This window comes from Theobroma umbraticum, unplaced genomic scaffold, assembly GCF_002168275.2.
Source record: "Theobroma umbraticum cultivar Fairchild unplaced genomic scaffold, ASM216827v3 scaffold_4.1, whole genome shotgun sequence".
Lineage (NCBI taxonomy): Eukaryota > Viridiplantae > Streptophyta > Magnoliopsida > Malvales > Malvaceae > Theobroma > Theobroma umbraticum.
The window spans coordinates 7,747,551-7,768,220 of record NW_018397258.1 but is presented as its reverse complement, the minus strand read 5'-3'; the positions used below and the strand labels follow the sequence as shown (position 1 = coordinate 7,768,220).

Below are 20,670 nucleotides of genomic sequence, written 5' to 3'. Positions count from 1 at the left end.
TTTAGATGAATTGTTTTGAAAGAATGAAAAATATAACTAAAAATAGAGAAAAAAAAGCATCACTACAAGTTTCAAGAGTAAGACTTGAATTTTTGGAGAAGGAAAGTAATTTAGGTTCTAACTTTTTTAATAAATCTTAAATTATCAAAAGTGTTATGAACATTTTTGTGAATATCCATTTCTGTTATCTATATCTAGATTTGATGTAAATCAGATTAGATTAGGATATAATCCATCTAATCTCTAAGTGTTATCTTCATCTTGTAAAAGGGTTATTTGTCTATAAATAAGCCCCCTTAGTAGGGGTGAGCAAATATAAACCGAACTGAACAATCGAACCAAACCTAAATAAGTTCAGTTTTTTCGGTTAGGTTAGTTCGGTTATTCGGTTATTTCGATTAGAATAATTTAGTTAGTAAAATTATTTCGGTTCGGTTTCAGTTAGGAAAAATTCTAACCGAACTAACCGAACCTAAATAAGGGTGTTTAGACGTTTTACATGAAAAAAAAATCTTAAACCTAAATGCCTAATTTCATCTCTTTGGCTCCTCTTTGGCTCTTTCTGTCGTCTCGTCTTCAGTTTCCATACTTTGCCGTCTCATCTTCAATCTCCATACTCTCCACTCTTTAGACTCTCCAATCTCCACCCTCTTCTCTTCCCCTTCTCTCATCCATCCCATCTCCACTCTCCATACTCTCCTTTAGTGTCTGCCATCTTCTCTTCCCCTTTTCTCATCTTTAGCAAGTTGTTGTCTTGTCATCCTTCACCTTTCGTCCCTTCCCACATCAAGTCAGTTTTTATGGGTTTTTTGTTCCTCTTCTCTTCTTTTTGTACTATGTTCTTTTAGCTTGAAATTTTGTAGATCTAGTTAATGAATTTTTTTATGTTGGTTTTTCACTTTTTGTTGCTTGACTTTTTTTGGGTGGTGGTTTGTTGTTGCTACTATTATTTTTGTGTAAATTTGGCTCATTTTTTTGGGTTTGTTGCTGCTTGTTGAAGGGTAGTTTGGTAGGTAATGAATGATGATTCTTGCTGCATCATGAATATACTTTAAAAATTATTTCTTTAGTATTAGTATTAAAATATACTTTAAAACTTATTTATTAAATCGATATAATTATTTCATTATAAGCAACTTTGTCTTATGAAAAATATTTTCTAGTAAATTTTAACAATACTGCAAAAGCTATCCTTTTTGCATCATAAAAGGTATTATGTTGACTTAAAAAATTGTTACAAATACATTTGTAATACTAGTATTTGCAGCATTTTGCAACACTTTATATATTGCTATATAATCACTTTTCGCTAAAAGTTTTATGTTGTATTAGATAATTGTAAACTATACTTTTTAGGAAAAAATTGCACAAAATATTCATGTAGGTATTATATATATCATAGAATATACCTAATGATTTATACAATTTCTTTTTAGTAAAGAATTTCATCAAATTCTTTTTGATGGTCCATATATACAATTTATCAATTCAATTTCCTAACTAATGATTTGGATATATTGGGTTATTATTATCAAATCAATTCCCCAACTATCTGAAGTCATAATGTTATTAGCAAACTTTGCTAAATCAATAATGTGGCATACATGAGGAAGAGGCAATCTTTTTTGCGGACAATTAATTTTGATTCATACATGGGGAAGTCATTTTTTTTTATTTTATTTTCATAATTGAAATGATTAAGTCTTTTCAATTTTGAGACCATATTGATTTTCAGTCTTTGATATTTCAAAAGAGATAATGACTAGTAGATGGATAAAGAGGAAGTGGGAGAATAGAGGAAAAGATGTCATTAATTATATTTGCTTATGTTTTTTTATATGTGCTATTAGTGATAGATTCTTTAATAGATTTTTCATTCTTAAATAATATATTTGTTAATTAATTAATTCTTTTTGAGTGATAGATTAAAGATTTCAATGGCTAGTGAAAGCAAGAATCCAGCTGCTGTTCCTAGTGATGCTAATACGCAACCTATGCCTATTGGCATGCCATCATCGTCACCAACGCCAATTATACAACAAACCATAATCTCCACCAATGAAAGTGATGCTGTCGATTCTAAGAAACGAAAAGCACTTTCACCGAGGTCTGAAGTTCGGAAACACTTCACCAAATTCGTCAATGATCAAGGTGAACAAAAAGCTAAATGTAATTATTGTGATAAGGAACTTTCTGCTAATAATAAATATAATGGCACAACTTCATTAAAGAATCACATGAATTCTTGCAAAAAGTTTCCTAGTTCTACTAATGATTCTACTCAAAGTGAGTTAGCTTTTCAATCTGGTGATGGGTAAATAGAAACTTGAAAATTTAGTCAAGAAGCCATTCGAAAGTCTCTAGCTAAGATGATCATAGGAGATAACTTACCTTTTAGATTTGTAGAAGGGGAAGAATTTAAGGAATTTGTGTCAACTTCGTGTCCTAGATTTATTGTGCCATCACAATGGATTGTTGCTAGAGATTACTATAATTTTTTTGTTGATGGAAGAACCATTTCAAGCATATATTGAGAACATCTTCTTTTAAAGTTTCTCTGACCACAGACACATGGATATCAATTCAAAGAGAAAATTATATGTGTCTTATGGCTCACTTTATAGATAATGATTGAAAATTGCACAAAAGAATTTTAAACTTTTGTCTCATTTATAGTCACAAAAGTAAGGCCATTGGGAAAATGATTGATAAATGTTTGCGTGATTGGGAGATTAGTAAGCTCAATTTTGATGTTCTCATTTGATGAAAACTCAATAGTCATAGGTATTCTACTCTTTCCTTACTAGCTCGTGATGTATTAGTAATTCCTCCATCAACAGTTTCTTCGGAATAAGCTTTTAGCACTAGTGGTCATGTGCTTGATGCATATGGGAGTTCTTTAATGCCTAAGATGGTGCAAGCCCTTATTTGTGCTCAAGATTGACTATGTGGACCTTCTTATTATCTTCATGGCACTGAGAATGATTTGGCAGAGCTTGAGAAAGTTAATGAAGGTTAGTATTTTATTTATATCATTATTTCATTTTTGTTGTTTTAATTGTTAATATGTTATTGTTTTATTTCTAACTTTTTTGTTTATATATTTTAGAGTTGTCAAAGATTGTAGTGGACAATGTACTTGATAATCTTTAAGATAATCAAGTAACGTACTAATGTTATCTATTACCTGTTTGAATTTATAAAATATTTAACATGTTCTAATTTTTTTTTAATCTATTTGAAACTAACTGTTTTTTTTATTTTTTTGAACTTTTAAGGGTACAGCCTATATTTATACTAAGTTGCTTATAGCATCAAGAGGCATTTGGGGAAGAAGCAATCTTTAGAGGCATTTGGAAATGATTTATTGTTATTTGTTGAAGACTATTGGTTGTTGTTTTTATTTATTGTTAAATACTGTTAATGATTTATTGTTATTTGCTCCACATTTTACTATTAGAAACCTAAAAGTGTCTATTTGGCATTAACTGGTTGTATATTTTGTCATAACACTCTTGTCAACGTCAGCATAAATTGTGTTTGATTGTAATTGTCTAATTTTTTTCCTTAATTATTGTTTACAATGTGTTGGGTTGCTTAGGAATGGATTGTATATAATTACTTTTATAAATACATTCCATATTAATTTGAAACACTAAATAATAAACAATGAAATTAATTTAACTCAAATTTATTACGAGCTCAAGTCAATTTTTATTAATTGGGTTTGACTCTTTTTTTTTTTTGCAAAATAACTTTTATTAGAATTAGAGTTTATGCCAACTAAAGTCTTTATACAAATACTTCTTTTAGCATATTATAACTGGTCCGTGTTTGATCATAATCATACAATTATAAATAACTCCACTTTAATTTATTAATAATTTTTCAATCTTAAGTTGAGCTTAAAAAAACAAAAAGAATTAAGTTCCTACCCTCTACCCCAAAGGAGCTCGAATTCAATAAAAAGAAACTCAGCACTACGCCTAAGCCTCTATCACTCCCCTATACTATTTTCCTCCAATCATTAAAAGTTATTTTCATTCATTACTTTTCATTGTATCTATTAGACATTTAGACCAACATTTGCATGTATGTGATCTTGTGATTAAAAATTTTATTGTAAAGCAATTGAAAGAAAAGTATTTATTTTATTTATTATAATTTTTTAGGTTCATTTTTAATATTTTGTAATATTGATTTATTTAAAAAAATATAACATAAATAAATATATACAAACAAAAAAAATTATTAAGTTCGGTTTTTGGAAATTGAATCAAATTGACCGAATTAGTTCGGTTAGTTATATAATTCGGTTCGATTTTGGTTTTTATTAAATAAGAGTTCGGTTAGTTCGGTTATTAGATATCTAATAACCGAACTAACCAAACTAACCGTTTACACACCCTTACGGCCCTCAGTTCATTTGTATACATACTTCAATAAGATTTCTTTTCTTCCCTTAAATACTTTCTTTCTCTCTAAATACTTTCTCTTATATTTCTCTTATAGTTATTCTTTTAGATTTATTTCATAACAAAAATTTTTTTTATCTTTTCATTTAATATTTAAATATTAATATATAAATTACTTTTTAATAAATTTATTTTTAACTCCAAATCTTTGACCACACCCTTTATAAAATTGTAAAAAAATTAGTGAACTCATTAGCATTATTGACTACATAAAACGTTAACTTAAATAGTATAACAAGTAAAAATTCAGTAAATAAGTGGTATGATTTGAGGTCGGATAATGAAATCTTTGCCGCAACACCAACAGCTAGTCTTGGATTTGCAAGCAGGCCAATGTCCCTCAACACCATAACAAACCTCAACCGATTATCCATGCAGCCAAGACCTCTTGGACAACCTCAAACACTATCTCAACAAATCCAAACCATAGTTGATCAAATAAAAAAATGTTCCAACTTATACCAACTGGAAACAATATATGCCACCATGATCAAAACAAATGCAAACCAAGACTGCTTCTTAACGAACCAATTCGTCACTGCATGCGCCACTTTTTGCCGTATGGATTATGCAATTTTAGCCTTTACCCAAATGCAAAAACCCAATGTTTTTGTTTATAATGCATTAATTAAGGGCCTTGTTCATTGTCATAACCCGTTCCAAGCTTTAGATTATCACAAACATATGCTGAGAGCTGGAGTTTGGCCCTCAAGTTTCACGTTTTCTTCGTTAGTTAAGGCTTGTGGTTTGGCTTCTGAATTGGGGTTTGGAGAAAGTGTCCATGGCCAAGTTTGGAAACATGGTTTTGAGTTACATGTCTTTGTTCAAACTGCTTTGGTTGATTTTTATGCGAATGTTGGAAAATTTGTTGAATCCAAAAGGGTGTTTGACGAAATGCCTGGTAGAGATGTATTTGCATGGACTACAATGGTTTCGGGTTTTTTAAAGGCCGGGGATTTGGTTTCTTCGAGGAGACTGTTTGATAAGATGCCTGAAAGGAATACCGCCACGTGGAATGCTATGATTAATGGGTATGCAAGAGTAGGGGATGTGGAGTCAGCTGAGTTATTTTTTAATCAAATGCCTGTAAAGGATATCATTTCTTGGACTACTATGATCAACTGTTATTCCAAGAACAAGCAATTCAGAGAAGCATTAGCTGTTTTTGAGGAAATGAGGAGGAATAAGGTTAGTCCAGACGAAGTAACCATGGCAAGTGTTATTTCAGCTTGTGCCCATCTCGGAGCGCTTAATATGGGAAAAGAAATACATCAATATGTGATGCAAAATGGATTTTGTCTTGATGTTTATATAGGGTCTGCGTTGATTGATATGTATGCTAAATGTGGAAGTTTAGAGAGGTCACTTTTGGTGTTCTTTAAATTAAGAGAGAAAAATCTCTTTTGTTGGAATTCAGTAATTGAAGGGCTTGCTGTTCATGGTTGTGCACAGGAAGCACTGGCAATGTTTGACAGTATGGAGAGGCATCATGTCAAACCAAATGGGGTTACTTTTGTTAGTGTTCTTAGTGCCTGCACTCATGCAGGACTTGTCGAAGTAGGCCGTCAGAGGTTTTTAAGCATGACTCGTGATTATTCTATCCCCCCTGGAGTTGAACATTATGGGTGTATGGTTGATCTATTAAGCAAAGCTGGGTTGCTTGAAGATGCACTATTCTTGATAAGAAGCATGAAGTTGGAACCAAATCCTGTTATTTGGGGTGCATTATTAGGTGGGTGTAAGCTTCATAGGAATTTGGAGATTGCTCAGTTTGCTGTGAATGAACTGATGGTTTTGGATCCACATGATAGTGGCTATTACACCCTTTTACTTAACATGTATGCTGAAGTCAATCGATGGGCCCAGGTTACGAAGATCAGGCAGATGATGAGAGAATTAGGTGTTAAAAAGGGATGTCCTGGATCCAGTTGGATTCACATGGAGAGCAAAATTCATCAGTTTGCAGCATCTGATAAATCCCACCTGGCTTCAGATGAGATCTACTCGATTCTAGCCGAATTAGATTTACAGCTGAAGCTAGCTGGCTATGTTCCTGATGAACTGGGACCTATATATTAGAAGTTTAATCTTCATAAGAAGAAATGACATCAAAAACAAACTGCAGATTGTGAAAGTTCACATGCCATAATCATATGGTTCATGCTTTGCAAAGAAAGGATCTAAATAGGGCTCTAGTGAAGCAGAGTCAAGCGAGCCAGAATAAGGTGTAGTTGGAAAGGTTTGTGTACTGGCGAACTCTGGAAAAGAGGTAATCAGACTATCCATTTTTGGTTGACTGTTGATAACATATGACTGGTGGAATAACTGAGTGCGGTTGAATTTTATTTATTTAATACAATTGATGCTGGGATTTACACATTCCTTTTTCTCCCATAAGCAGTTTCTTGTAGAGAGTAGGAAATGGGATGGAAGGTCAGATTTGGTGCTTTGAATACAATTAAAAACAGAGACCAGAAGATAATGAGCTGATAAATGAGTAAAATGCAGGTCATGCAAATTAAGTCCTCTGCTGGAAGTTAAACCAAAAGATGATTCTGCTGTTCTGAGTGTGGTCGCTGGGTTAATATTCTGAAAAGATGGCTGTATAGTTGGATGCTTCACAGAGCTTGGATAAACTGTCTGCTGGTCATTTTCAAACACCAGACATGAAGAATTGTGGCAGAATTCCTATTTGAGAAACACATAATGAGACTTTGACGGTTTACATGCTTGAAGTAGATCAGACATGAATCCTAGTATTGTTTCCGCAATTTCATCCGCCTTGCACCTCTGTGTTTGAAAGCATTGCGTTCTTGCTTAGCTGCTTTGCAAAGTTGCAATTTCAAAAGTCAAACTATCTTGGCTTAGCTTGTTCATTTTTTTTAAAACTCATAATTCAACTTTAATCAAGTATCATTGAACTTTCAAGATTTTAATAAAATATCATAAGGCCATGACTGTATCTTCCTCATCTGGTAAATATTCTTCCCTTGTTATTATGGAAGGCTTTGTTTGTGCAAATCTGACGGCTGTAAGTTGCACAATATCATCATGTTACAGGGCAACCTTTTTCTTTTATTTGTACAAAATAAAAGAAACACCCTTATGTATCACACATTGCATCGTACCTTGTGCATCACACAAATAAACGTGGGTAGCTACCATTGCACCACGCAAGAAGGCAATAGAAAAAACGTTTGGAAATTCTACAAGGGAGTGCCTACCTCCTTGAAATGAGGGATGCACAAGGAAAAAACGTAGTGCTTACAAAAAGATGTAATGTCTTTGAAGCAAATGGTAAATAGTGTTTGATAAAGATTGTAACATGGGCTGCGATTATCAACCCCGGCGGTCTACTCCTCTCCAATAATTCTCTTGTAAATTCTTGATCAATCAGTCAATCAAATGGAAACCATCCCTGCAGTGAATCTTCATCCATGCACCAGAGAACCGACCGAAATCAACAACGGATGGCAGCAGTGAAAGTCGTCTCGGAGTCCCAATAATCGATTTTGAAGGGTTAGAAAATGGGAAGCGAATGGAGATTGTGAAGGAGATACGTGAAGCAGCATCAACATGGGGCCTCTTCCAAATGGTCGACCATGGAGTTCCACTTGCCACAATGAATAAATAGTTGGATCGCGTGCGTCAGTTTCACTGGCAACCCTCGGAGGTGAAAGCGGAATGGTACTCGGATCATGGAACAAGAAAAGTCAGGGCCTATAGCAATGGATGTTTCACTGCATCGAGGGCGGCATATTGCAAGGACACTTTTAATCTTTCTTGAAGCACGACAACTCGAGAAAGAACCAAGTTCCTCAAGCTTGCAGGGAAACTCTCCAGTTAAAACTTAAAAGATATACTAGTATTAATCATGATTAATATTACTAGGACGATTGTTTTTAATTTCTTTGCTTCCAGAGAGACTGTTATTGAGTACACCAACTGTGTGATGCGATGCGACTTAAGGGTACAGTTGCATCTTTCTTCTTTCCAAGTACTGCTAACCAGGCGAAACCAAATGGACCAATGAAGGAGCTCCTGTCTGAGAAAGATCCACCCAAATACAGGGTAACTAGTGTTGAAGAATATGTAGCTTATCACAAGTCAAAAGGGCCAACGGCATCAACATCCCTTTCCTCATTTCAAGCTCTCACCATAACTCTTGTCAAGGGAAGGAAAGCTATCGGTTTCCTATTCTGTCACTGTTTTGCTTAAATAAGAGGGTTCCGGCTTATAAATGCTTGGAAACCATCTCTGGCTCGTAACACTTTTAAGTGACATTTGACTATAATCTTGTTTCGCTAAATTTCCAATATGGCAATACCTGATTTCCAAATCCTGGAACCAGAATTTAATAATTTCTTTTACCCTGCCTGTTACAAGTTTAGGAATCATGAAAAAGAACATTAACTCCTCTTGCCCATCATCCTCAACATGATTTCAGAGCAAACATGCATCATCAGGAGCATGTTCATCTCGATTTCCAAAGCAACCTATTGAATAATGAGCTTCTTACAAGGGATTAGAAAGAAAATGCAGAAGGGAACAAAAATGGGTGGTGATTACATAGACTAATACATTAGAGTTAAAGATACCATCCATTATTAATAACTTCTCAATCAAATGCAAAGAAACCAGGGCTAGATGGAAGTAATTGAGGAAATGAAAAACACAAAACAGACAAGGGCATAGTGAAGAAGTATCTGAGGTAAGTGAGAAACACTGTACTGTACACCTAAGGTCAGGCTAGTTTCACGAACACACAACTGAGAGAAACCCATCATATAGAAACAAATGATGAATCCAACACCCAGATATAACTTGCAATACATGCTATCCTCCCCTTGAGAAAAACAAAAACCATATTGCTTTTTTGAAGAGAATGATCAGATAGAGCTAATACTAAGATGCCATCATTACGGCTATCAAACCAATAGGGAAACAATATCACAATCGTCATTTCATCCTCCCAAAACCATAAGTCCTTCTCAAACGTATATCAGTGAAATGGATAACAAAGTTTTGTTGGGAGATCCACAAAGCAAGCAGAAAAACCTTACAACCCGAGAGTAAAATAGCAACGTTTCAAAACTGTCAAGAACACCAGTGCATATCAAATGCTTGCATACCAATAAAAAAAAGGGTGAAACCAAAATTTTGCAAAGGTGAAGAGAATGATCAGATAGAGCTAATACACTGCAGTTGCCATCATCACGGCAATCAAACCAATAGGGAAACAATTCAGTTCATCATCTCATTCTCCAAACACCTTAAAAACACACCAAATATGCAGTGTTAAACCAGAAAACAATTACCAGAGCTAAAAACATAAACAAAAAAAAACAACCCAAGTTAAACTACGACCAGAACGGCTTGTTGCGACTACTTCAGTCTTGGGCATAAAACCCTAGCAACAACGAAGAATTTATAGCAAGTGCGTGGAAATAAGACCATGAGAAAATCTGGCGGACTTAGATTACGGCCCAAAAGCATCAAAAGATTACGGCCCAAAACCCACTAATGGAATGACCGTAATACCCTCTTCGGAACAACCTTCGCCTTGGCTCTGCTAGAGTTTTCGCCGCCATGGAGCATGGGCCAAGCGCCACGTGTCAGGTTCTTTAAGAACCACCGTTTATATCTGCTACCTCTACCTTTTCTGTTTTCTTATGTCGTGGGTAATGGCTAACCAATTTGCCAAACGCTTCTTACGCAATCTCTGTAAGTATTATGCTTCAGCTATTTTTTTAGTCCACCTCTTTATATTTTTGAAAACTTAAATTTCACCCATTGTCATTTCTAATGCAATTGCTCTGTGGGTTTTTGACTGAAAACCAAACTGTTAGTAAAAATCTTAACTTTTGTGCAGTTTTGATAGCAACAGAGTAAGAATTCTTGAAGCTTTACGAGGAAACATTCAATCTTTCTTGTTTTGTTTTTTTTTTAATATTGGGTTTTTTTTTTGGTGGCTCGGGTGCAGACTATACCAACATTTTGATTAAAAGACAGAAACTTTATGGTAGATTTGTGTACGGTATTCTTAACCGGTGTCAGTCACAATGGTCAAAAGCAGACGGAATAAAAGAACTAAACAAAGAGAAAGAGGCAAAAGATGCGGCTCAAGTTTCTTTGAAGCCTGAAGTTAATGAGAAAGCAGGTTATGATACCAGATTATTCAAATATAGTTCCGGTGATGAAGATTATATTGGTGATACCAAGTGGAAATTAGAGCTTGCTTGGCTCACAAAGGCTCTTGAGCCAGCTCTTCAATTGTGTAGGTGGGCTCTGCCAATAGGTCTGTTTTATGTTGATTCATGTCCCATAATCTTGTTAGCTAAATTGATTACCGCATTTTCTGATTGGAAACTGGAGATCATGAATATAAGCATTTAATAACTAGTTATAAAGTTTCGTCGCATTTTGAATAGCCATTTGTCACTCTAGTCTTTTCCAATCTGGCTTTGTGGTTTAGAGGGTCGATTTAATTTAATTCGAATATTGCAGGAAATGATGTAGGAGATAAAGCCCCACCTAGCACTCGATCTGTTTCAGAAATCATATCAAGCATTCAGCGTAGTAAAATTGGAATTGAAGGTTGGAGCTTGAGTGATCTTACCATAGGCCTATATCTTATTTACCTTCAGCAGGCGTCTTTGAATCCATTTGAGGATGTTAATGGTGTAAAGATCACATCGGATTCAATTGTAATTGCTGAACCCTTGTATTAAGTGCCTCTGCAAAGAGTTTTTTATTTTTCAGATAGGTATGACAAAGAACCTTATTAAGATGGTTTTGTGATGTAGGTCCAAGATCTGATATACCATATTGAATTAGCAAAAGGATGTTATAAGGATAATGCTGCCATCCTTGCAAGGACCAGCATGCTTAGAGAATGCAATGTTTTGAAATTTGTAAAGAACTCCAGTGTAATGAGGCCTGGATATTATATAGGAATTGATTCCCGGAAGAAACTTGTAATATTTGGAATCCGTGGAACTCATACTGTTTATGACCTTATAACTGATATTGTTTCTTCAAGTGATGGAGAGGTCACATTTGAAGGCTATTCAACTCACTTTGGCACAGCTGAAGCTGCTCGTTGGTTTCTTCACCATGAAATAGGAACGATAAGAAAGTGCTTGGAGAAATATGAGGTGGCTAAATTTTATTGTGTCTCTTTTGCGATATTTTGATTCTGTTTTAGGCTTTTCTGAATACCCCTGCCCCCGCCCTCTTGATGCCTGCCCTGCTCCTCCCCTTCTACTGTACTTCTAATTTAAACCCAAAGTTTTGTTTTCATAGTTGTAGTGAGCCTAATTCATTTACAGGGATTTAGGTTAAGGCTGGTGGGGCATTCTCTTGGAGCTGCAACAGCTTCTTTACTAGCAATAATGCTACGTAAAAAGTCACAAAAGGAGCTGGGGTTTAGCCCTGACATTGTCTCTGCTGTTGGATATGCAACTCCTCCTTGTGTTTCCAAAGAACTTGCTGAAAATTGCTCTGATTTCGTGACAACTATTGTAATGCAGGTAAGCCCAATTCATCTACTTGTACATTGTAGAAGCTTCTTGTATTGAAAAATTTTCTTCTATCAAATTGGAGTATCCCAGTTTAGTAGTTTTCCTTGTTGGATATCTTTTGACTTCATTTTCTCAATGATTTATGTTTTTCCTTGCATGCAGGATGACATTGTCCCTAGACTGAGTACATCATCTCTAGCAAGGCTGAGGAATGAAATTCTTCAAACAGACTGGTAAGCATGCAAATGTTGTCTGATTAACATTTGTATTTTTCTCCTGATGTTTAATTTATGAGACTTGAAAAACAAAAGAACCTCATGAAAGTAGATGCTTACTAAGAGGATAAAAGCATTGTGAGTAGCAGAAATCCTACAAACCCTATTTATCATTGATGTCAGGGGATCATTTTCATAACAAAACAGCTTGCATTTAAATTTCGAACAGCTTGAATATTAGCTAACTTTTAACTCGCTTATTTAGGATTTAAAGTTTTTTTGTCATTTTGATGATGTTGAAAGGCAAAATCATTTTGTTTTCCTTTTAATTCTCCTCAGATAAACCTTTAATGGCCAACCTAATCCTGGTTCTCTAAAATAATTGATTACCCTTATATGCTTTCCTTTTAATTTTAAATAATGTGTCAGTTTAAAATAACAAAATGTTACATTGATGATCATTTTTTAATTGATATGCCCAATTTTTTTATGTTTACTTCCGTGTGCCTAATTCCTTGGAATTATATCAATGTCTAAAACATAGGCCAATTGCCTTGTTACGTGAAGGTAATCTGTGGTTAAGGAAAAGGAAACTTATTATCCTGCTGTTAAATTTTGTTTAGAAAATACATTATGAGTGGTTCAAGTGATGTCAAGAGAAGCAAAATTTATCATTCTTGTTTCTAGAGTTGATTTATGAAAAAAAAAAGGTGGAGCGTGATAGAGAGACTGAAACAAAAGAGCGATAAAAAATCAATATGCAGCTGAAAGGGGCTCCGTCTCATGGTTTCTAAGGCCACGAATTAGAAAGAATGGCTTGTTCTTCTCTATCATTGTTATCCCTACCTAATAAAAATCAATCCTAGCCCTTAAAATAAATAATGATTACAATGCACTGACCAGCTTGCAAAGCATGGAGTCAATCAAGAGGAAAATGTTGCTGTTTTTCAGCTGCCCCTGATTGCATTTTGTTAAATGTTTTAGCTGAGGATCGGTATTTCTTTTCCTAAGGGCTGATGACCCAGAGGATATTCCCCTACTGTTTTTGCTTTGAATGAATTTTTCTTTTCTGACCAAAAAAGAAAGAAATCTAACATAAACATCCTTACAAATAAAATCTGCTACAGTATATTGAACCATGTTGCATTGGTTCTTTGCTACTAAAAGTTCTTTTATAGGTTTTTATGAACCATATGAGGGAATTGGGGGCTATTGAACTGTTTGTTTGGCAATGTAAGTTGTAATAGAGGTGAAGAGTAAGAGAGAAATGAAGAGAAATGAGTTTGATGTAAGTTAAAGTTCTTTCCAACTTTTTGGAGTTAAAAGAAGTGATGCGGTGATTCTATGATGATAGAAGTTTCTATCCACTCGATGTTCATAACCTTGATGCTCATAATTATAGAGCTGTAAAAATTAGAATGATATTCTCGTTTCTTTATTTCCAGTTTTATAGAGCTCACCTCCCTATGTTATCCAAACAAAAGGATTTGTTGAATATTTTTTATTTCAGTTTCCTCAACAAAAAACACTGTTAACACTAGTGCTTTTATTGAGAAGTGGAGCTTGAGTTCTTAGCATTTTGTATCTGAGTAAGATCAGGGAACTTTCATATTCAGAAAATATTTGTACTGAACGTGTAGGAGTACTTTATGGGGTGAACTTAACCTGTTTGTTTTATCAAGTGTTTTCCAGTTATTCAAAGTTGCTGGTTTATTGTGTGCATGAATGTAAAATAGTAGCTAGAGGAGATGGTACAATAAGCTGCATCAAGCAACTGATTGTTTTCTTATATATTTTAATAATTATTATGTCTTGTATAGAAGTGGTTATTCTTTGTCGGCACGTTAAATGTATCTTGGTGTTTCAAGTGGAAATTAGATGCCCATAGAAATTGTGACAACGAAAAGGTTAATTTCATTCCTCCGTCTTTACAGGATGAGTGTGGTGGAGAAAGCAGACTGGAAAAACGTAATAGATCTGGTTACAAATGCAAAACAGGTTGTATCCTCTGTACAAGATGTAGCTCGGAAACTTGCTGATTATGCAAATTTCAAAAGCAAGAAAGAATTTTCTGGTAAGTGTAGCACCCATAATCTAGTTGTAGCACCCAACTATAAATTGCATGTCTTGTTACTTTGAAATCTTCCTTATTTGATAACTGCTGTCAATATGGTAGGTTTTCTAACCTGCTATATAATGCCCTTAATATTGTTATCATAGTTCACTGCATTCTCTTGCCCATATTTCTTTTCATACTTAATGGCTCTCTAGGAAGTTGTGTAGTCACCTTGGAGAAGGCATGTATAAAAAACCAAGCTTTAATTTGCAAACTTTGTGTCTTTCTTTAACATATGCTATTTTGATCTATTTGAGCAGACAGTCCCATCGAAAAGGAATCAACTTTGGTCCCTTTGGCCTCTAAATCGAAAAGGACAAATGTTGCTGAACTTCAAAAAGATGAAGGTGCCCGTGCAGTGCCAGAGGAGTTATTTGTTCCAGGGACTGTTTACTATCTGAAGAGGAATATAGATAATCGTGCTGAAAGCAGCAATAACAGGGGCGGGGAATATTTCAGTCTTTGGAGGAGACATCCAGGTGAACATTTCCAGAGGATAGTGCTCTCAAGCAACTTACTCTCAGACCACAGATGTGATAGCCACTATTACGCTTTACGAGATGTACTGAAAGGTTTGCCTATGTCCCATGATGGAGGCATTTAGATAGGATCATGCTAAACGTTTTAACTTTTTTAACGATCTGTAAATTGTCAATAATCGTATGTTCATATTTAGGCAGTTCCATGCATTTTTGCAGAGAAAGGTATAGTGCAGGGGCAATTATACCGTTTGTAATGTGTTCATTATCCAATTGATCTTTAGTATTGGTAAAACGTATCTCCGAGGTAAAATCTGAAAAACGAATTCTCTTTTTCTGTTTTCTATGAAAATTATTCGAGTCGTATGCCCTTATGGAAGGGCGTGCTGCCAAGCGCTTAAATTTCCTCAAATGCGACACCCTTGCTAGTCGCCGTACTGTTGGGCGAAGGGATGGCTACTGCAGGTTAAATTTTCCATCGTTTGCAATAGCCTGCACCTCTCTTTGCTTAAGCGGATGCTGGTTCTTGGAGAAATGCTTTTATAGGAAGTTGTAATGTGTGCTTGAAAGCGGGTTTGAGACCTGGCCAATATTGTTATTGGGGGCTACCTCCAAGGTTACAACCCTAGTGTATCCCCTGCTTTATCAAAAAGCCCTGCCCTTCCTGCGCTGCAGTGAAGTTGAGAAATTCTTCCAGAAATATTCTAGTGGTTGCGCTTGCCTAGCCTGAAACGAATTTAAGTGTTAGCATGGAGATTTCTTTTATAAAGGAATGTAAGCTATCCAATATATGATATTATATTTCATAAATAATGATCACAAGCTTCCCCACCATTACCTACCTGAAAAAAGGTATGGCTGAGCAGAAATTGGCGGTAGTCAATTGCACCTTGGGCTATATCCTAGGGTGGTGTAGCATCCAAGGTAAAGTGGAAAACCACACCTGGTACGCATAAATATCCATATAAAGAAAGCTTGGGTGCAGTAAACAATTTTTGCTTAAAGGACACATTTTCCTCAATGTACCTAACAATAATTTAACAAAAAATAAATAAAGACCTCGATAAAAATTTAAATAGTATTGACTACACTTTTGGAAGCGTCCTATTTGTTCCTTATTCTGAGAAAAGAGACGTTCAACTCCAAACTGGCCCTTCCGCGTTTGTTGCTTGTCTTCATCTTCAAAGAATGACATTTTTCTTCTTACTTGAGTTGGGTCACTTGTTTGCACCCCAACAAAATTTCTGTGCTTTTCTCTGATATTTTCTAGAGCAAATGCTGGATCAACTTTTCCATACAAAGAGTGAGGATTTGTTATGTGGAAGGAAACGTTAGGGAATCAGAATTGTACATTTTTATATCCATATTTGATATTTTATCATGTTCATTAAGCAACAGGTTTGTCAAGGACTGCACTTTTGGACACATTGCCAGCCCATTTCAGAATCATCCCGAAAGTATGTATTATTAACAAAGCATTGGGATAAACATATATATATATATATTCTGGTCGGAAGAAAGTTGTGTGTACTTCAAAGTCCAAGATCCAAAGAAAAAATGCTGGAAAATTCATATAAGAAGCAGTGAAGATAAGAGTTGTGGTGGGGCTTTCCATTCTTCATTGGTCAATATACCCAGAAATAATTTCTCAGCTTTGAAGCAAAACCATAACTTGTCTAAATTTTAAAAATGAAACTAGAAACCAACTATTATACACATTCAGACAAAGCTGTAGGACCAGATTTATCCCATTATGACAGGTTACTTTTTTCGGTCAAATAAGTTATTAACTTGTGTCTTAGACTAAATCTCATTGCCTTCTCCAGGTTGTCTCCACCTGTGAATAACTTTCTTAGCTATAAAGTTTAATCAGTCCATGGTCGAGGCAAAATAGAATCGTCTCCATTAGTTTCCTTGAATAGACATTAGACAATAACAAAACCATCTCTTTCACTTTCTAATTTCTTTCTTTCTTTTTTTCTTCCTTGTGGCTAACCCCTCTTGCAATGACGATTCATGGCCCTAACTGTTAAGCTACCTAGAGACTATTGGCCCCTATTTTATGGTTTGGACTTTGAAATCTTGCTCCCTATTCAAAGTACATCCAAAACTTTTATAAAACTTGAATGACTGAATCCAGGCCTCCCAATTACACTTTAAAAAGGGAGGAAAAAAACCAAAACACAACAAGACTTTTATATATATAATTGTGAAAATGAAGCTTTCTGCTTGTGTTTCTTAATCATCATGCAACGACATTTTCGTCTCTACTCAAAATGTTTGGGATCGAAATTGATGTTTGAACGTCTAGAGTAAGTCATAACTCACATGCAAGTTAACATCTTAATACCCTTATTAAATCCAGGCTTTGATAGAGACTTAATCCATGGTGTAGGAATTTAGATCAAATTAATTATATTTAAGCATGGTTTTTTGTCCGATTCTTGCTATTTTAATAAGAGATGATATATGCATATAGAGAGGCCACATTAAGACATTATAGGATGCAGCTAAAACTTTTTGTATAGGGACTGTTTCCTTTTGTCTGAGGATGCTACCAGATACGTTTGAGCAGCTTGGTTTGGGTTGTAATTATACAGTTCCGACTCCTGCAAAGCTAGTTTCTATGTCAAGGAGTCTTTTACTTCATTAAGTTTAAGACTTAACATGGCATTCTAGCTTTTTCCATCAATAAAACACCAACTTAAAAAAGAAAAAAAGACATTATAAATGTGTTAGATACTCTAGGGAATTCTGTGATTAAATTATGGAAGATAAGGCTTCTATTAATTGTGAGACCAATATGTAGAAATTAATAACTAATTGGAATAAAGAAACCCTAGTTTTCTTGTAATGCATCCATTAACACGTAGAATGGCCCCATATGCAACGTGGGTGTCGGGTTGACTGGTCTTTACAGGGATGCAAATGTTAGCATCATTCTCCAACATGGTCTTTGTCCATCAACTAAAACTTGCCTTTCCTCCACCTAGGTTTTGTATAGAGAGCTATATATAACTTAAGCTTGTGGTTTTTCTAATATTTTTTTATTTTGTTCATAACTTGTATTGGTCATTTGAAAAATGTTGGTATTCGGACCACTTGTCATTCGGGGAAGACAAGAAGGGATGGATCACTGAATTTTGATTTGAAAGTATAGAGAGAAAATTCAAGGAGCAAAGCGCCGCTCCAAAATCCTGGAAAATTTTCCCAAAACAGTTGAGACATAATAATGCATGGATGTTGCTAATTGTTGGAAGAACATTGCAACATTTCAATGTAGCTTAGCCTTTGTATTGTTTGATGAGGCAAAAATAGTTCTAGTCTCGAGTCTTGGCCTCCCACAGAAAATATTTAATGCACCCAAAAATAAACAAAACCCTAAATTACTAAGATGACATAGACCTTTGTTGTCTCCATTAAAAGGTCACAGGACGGAAAAAGCTCTGAATATAGCAAATAGCAGCCTAATACCTAGTGATTCATTCCTAAAGTTTGAAATGCTTGTTTTGAGTTTTAACTTGACTTGAGGCTGGTGAAAAGATGGATAAAGAGTTATCATCTTTTTTTGTAATATATATATATATATATATGTAAATTCATTTATGTAGGATGGAGTTCAAGCTTTTGTTAAATATAATAAATTATTGGGATATATTGTTTGCAAGGTTAGAAAATTTTTGTCAAATAATGAGCACTTATTATTGTCTACTGTTTAATCTTTTTTTTTTTTTAGTTTAAGCTCACACTACAAATATAACGAAAGAAACATCCTTATTGACACTATTAGTACACAGCTTTTTATTTATTTTTTAAAATTTTTATTATTTAGATGAATTAACATTATAAAAATATCAACAGGTGTAGCACTTGTTATTTTTTAAGTGTTTTAATTCAAATCTGATCATAAAGTATATTAGTCTTATTTAATCGAGTCATACAATATATAGTTGTAGATTACAAAATAGTCATTAACATCTATAATTAATAATGATTACACAATCATTTTAATTATAAACTTTTCACCGCCTTTGCTTCTTCTTATTCTAATCACTAAGAAATAGCTCTAAGTCACTTCAAATCAGAATATGGAACATTAATTTTACTATACATCATCACATCACCCAAGATTAAAATAAAATAAAATAAAATTCGTACTTAATAATAAAAAATAATAATAGTAAAAACCAAGATTACTTTAATTAGTTTAAACAGAGTTTTTGCCTCTTTCCTAGTTGTTCTTGTAACATTTTGGTTCAATTTGCCAACAAATTCTCTGTTTTTCTTCTTTTTTTTTTTTTTTGGTTTCTTAAAATAAATTTGCTTTATGGGAATGACCCTTATTTATCGTTAGCGAGTGGTGGTGACGTGAAGAGTGGGGCCCGCACGTGTAAAAAACAGTGCCCTCACTTCCACTCGTGTGGCGTGTCAACGTCAGAATCAACTGATCAAAGTGTGTGTGCTTTTCTTTTGGTTAAATGTGCACGTGCACCGCAATCCCGAGGAGTTAGTAAATTGTAACGGCTTTGCCTGCTCTTTTCTCTCACTCTTTTTTGGCTTTTATATTTTTGTTTGCTTTTTATCAATTACTTTTTCAATTGTTTATGCCTTCTACCCCCCCCCCCCCCCTTTTTTTATTGTTCCGTAATTCTGTAAATAAATTTGTTTTCTTTGTTTTGATTTCTGTATGGGATTTGACTCTGCTAGCCACCTGTACCTAGCACTTTATTTTTTTATGCGAATACTTTAATAGACCAATTATGAAAGGGAAAAATAAAGGAAAATATGCATGCTTATGTCACTTTAATTAATTTAATATGATGATTTTAGATGATGGGTTTAGATAAAGCAATTTGGATTTAAACAAAATAGCATTTTGCGGAACTAGGTGGCTACTCCAATTTTCATGCTTCATAAAAAAAAAAGGAAAAAAGATCAATATAGAACCATCTTTTGTAATCATACAGTGTGCTTCTCTCAATATGACTAAATTTTTTATTTAAGTAGAAATTCAAAGGTTAAAAGAAGGAAAGAGCATGAAAGTATAGTTATTAAACCCGAAAAAACAACTTGATGATTAGAAGGATTGATTCGATTTTCGTTATAAATCATTTTTTCCATCAAATCGGTTGTAATTGTGATTTAATTAGAATAAATTCATTCTGGCTCATTAAATTTATGAAAAAAAAAAATCAATGACTGATTGAGTATTTATTGATACAAATTAATTAAAAATGAGATTTTATAAATTATTTTAAAATCATACCTAACTTAAGTTTTATTTAATAATTATTAATAAATTTTACTAAAAATGAGATTTTATAGTTTAAAACTAATGATTCAAACTCAGTCTTATAAACCATGAAATGTGTTAACTACGTACATAGTCCAATGAAGAAAACATATGTTGGGCAAAGTTTTAGCATTAAAAGTAATTTGCTTCTCAGAATTTGAACCACCTTGTCACATTCTTGTTTTTACTTTTAGGCTGACAAGCATTCATTATGGAGATTCCATTTAATCGGCTAGGTGGTAGCAAATAATTGGTTGCAGCAACACAGCCCGAGAAATTAATCATTTCTTTATCTTATATTCCTGCAGAGTTGTTGTCTGATAAAGCAAATATTTAAGGGTTTCTTTTTATTTTCTTTTTCACACGGATAATTGCCCGATCAGAAGCTTCTTTGATGGTGAAATCTTTGGTGAAAATATAAAAAATTACTACCAAAGTTTAATTAAAGTGTATTGCCAGCTTTGTGTGCTTAATATATTACGCCGCTTACTCTCATTGCTCTTTTATCTTTCTTTTTTCCTTTCAAAGCAAAAGGAGATTGCTCTTTATCAAACCATCGTGTGAGTGTG

The 20,670-nt window shown here is 34.2% G+C and overlaps 2 protein-coding genes, 2 non-coding genes and 1 pseudogene across 6 annotated transcripts; 3 read left to right on the top strand and 2 right to left on the bottom strand.

Annotated features, from left to right (window-relative positions):
- The first annotated feature begins 4,746 nt into the window (after positions 1-4,746).
- On the top strand, positions 4,747-7,429 carry LOC110414407 (basic helix loop helix DNA-binding superfamily protein). 3 transcript variants are annotated; one of them, XM_021425580.1, is made up of 3 exons: positions 4,747-6,744; positions 6,877-6,908; positions 6,984-7,429. In XM_021425580.1, the coding sequence occupies exon 1, from the start codon at positions 4,809-4,811 to the stop codon at positions 6,552-6,554; it is 1,746 nt and encodes a 581-aa protein (XP_021281255.1). In that variant the 5' UTR covers positions 4,747-4,808; the 3' UTR covers positions 6,555-6,744; positions 6,877-6,908; positions 6,984-7,429. The 3 variants fall into 3 exon arrangements, with proteins under 3 accessions (XP_021281255.1, XP_021281256.1, XP_021281254.1); XM_021425581.1 differs by lacking the exon at positions 6,877-6,908; XM_021425579.1 differs by having other exon boundaries at positions 6,877-7,429.
- A 476-nt stretch (positions 7,430-7,905) lies between these two features.
- LOC149527389 (1-aminocyclopropane-1-carboxylate oxidase homolog 3-like) lies at positions 7,906-9,859 on the top strand (annotated as a pseudogene).
- Positions 9,359-9,445, bottom strand: LOC149527391 (small nucleolar RNA Z102/R77). Its single transcript, XR_016351106.1, has one exon. It is a non-coding gene; the product is annotated as a small nucleolar RNA Z102/R77 (small nucleolar RNA).
- On the bottom strand, positions 9,651-9,738 carry LOC149527390 (small nucleolar RNA Z102/R77). The gene has a single exon (XR_016351104.1). It is a non-coding gene; the product is annotated as a small nucleolar RNA Z102/R77 (small nucleolar RNA).
- Positions 9,860-10,081: 222 nt separating the features above from the next.
- On the top strand, positions 10,082-15,032 carry LOC110413868 (alpha/beta-Hydrolases superfamily protein). The gene is made up of 8 exons (XM_021424866.2): positions 10,082-10,199; positions 10,459-10,773; positions 10,983-11,182; positions 11,282-11,632; positions 11,807-12,007; positions 12,161-12,231; positions 14,148-14,287; positions 14,590-15,032. Exons 1-8 carry the CDS (start codon positions 10,148-10,150, stop codon positions 14,931-14,933), a joined length of 1,674 nt encoding a protein of 557 aa, XP_021280541.2. The 5' UTR covers positions 10,082-10,147; the 3' UTR covers positions 14,934-15,032.
- Positions 15,033-20,670: the final 5,638 nt, after the last annotated feature.

Excerpts from the sequence above, each read along its gene's own strand:
- LOC110414407 (XM_021425581.1), top strand. The coding sequence starts at position 4,809 with ATGTCCCTCAACACCATAACAAACCTCAACCGATTATCCATGCAGCCA.
- LOC110413868 (XM_021424866.2), top strand. The coding sequence starts at position 10,148 with ATGTCGTGGGTAATGGCTAACCAATTTGCCAAACGCTTCTTACGCAAT. Across the intron at positions 10,200-10,458 it reads ACGCTTCTTACGCAATCTCT|ACTATACCAACATTTTGATT; the intron begins GTAAGTATTATG and ends GCTCGGGTGCAG. Across the intron at positions 12,008-12,160 it reads TGACAACTATTGTAATGCAG|GATGACATTGTCCCTAGACT; the intron begins GTAAGCCCAATT and ends CCTTGCATGCAG.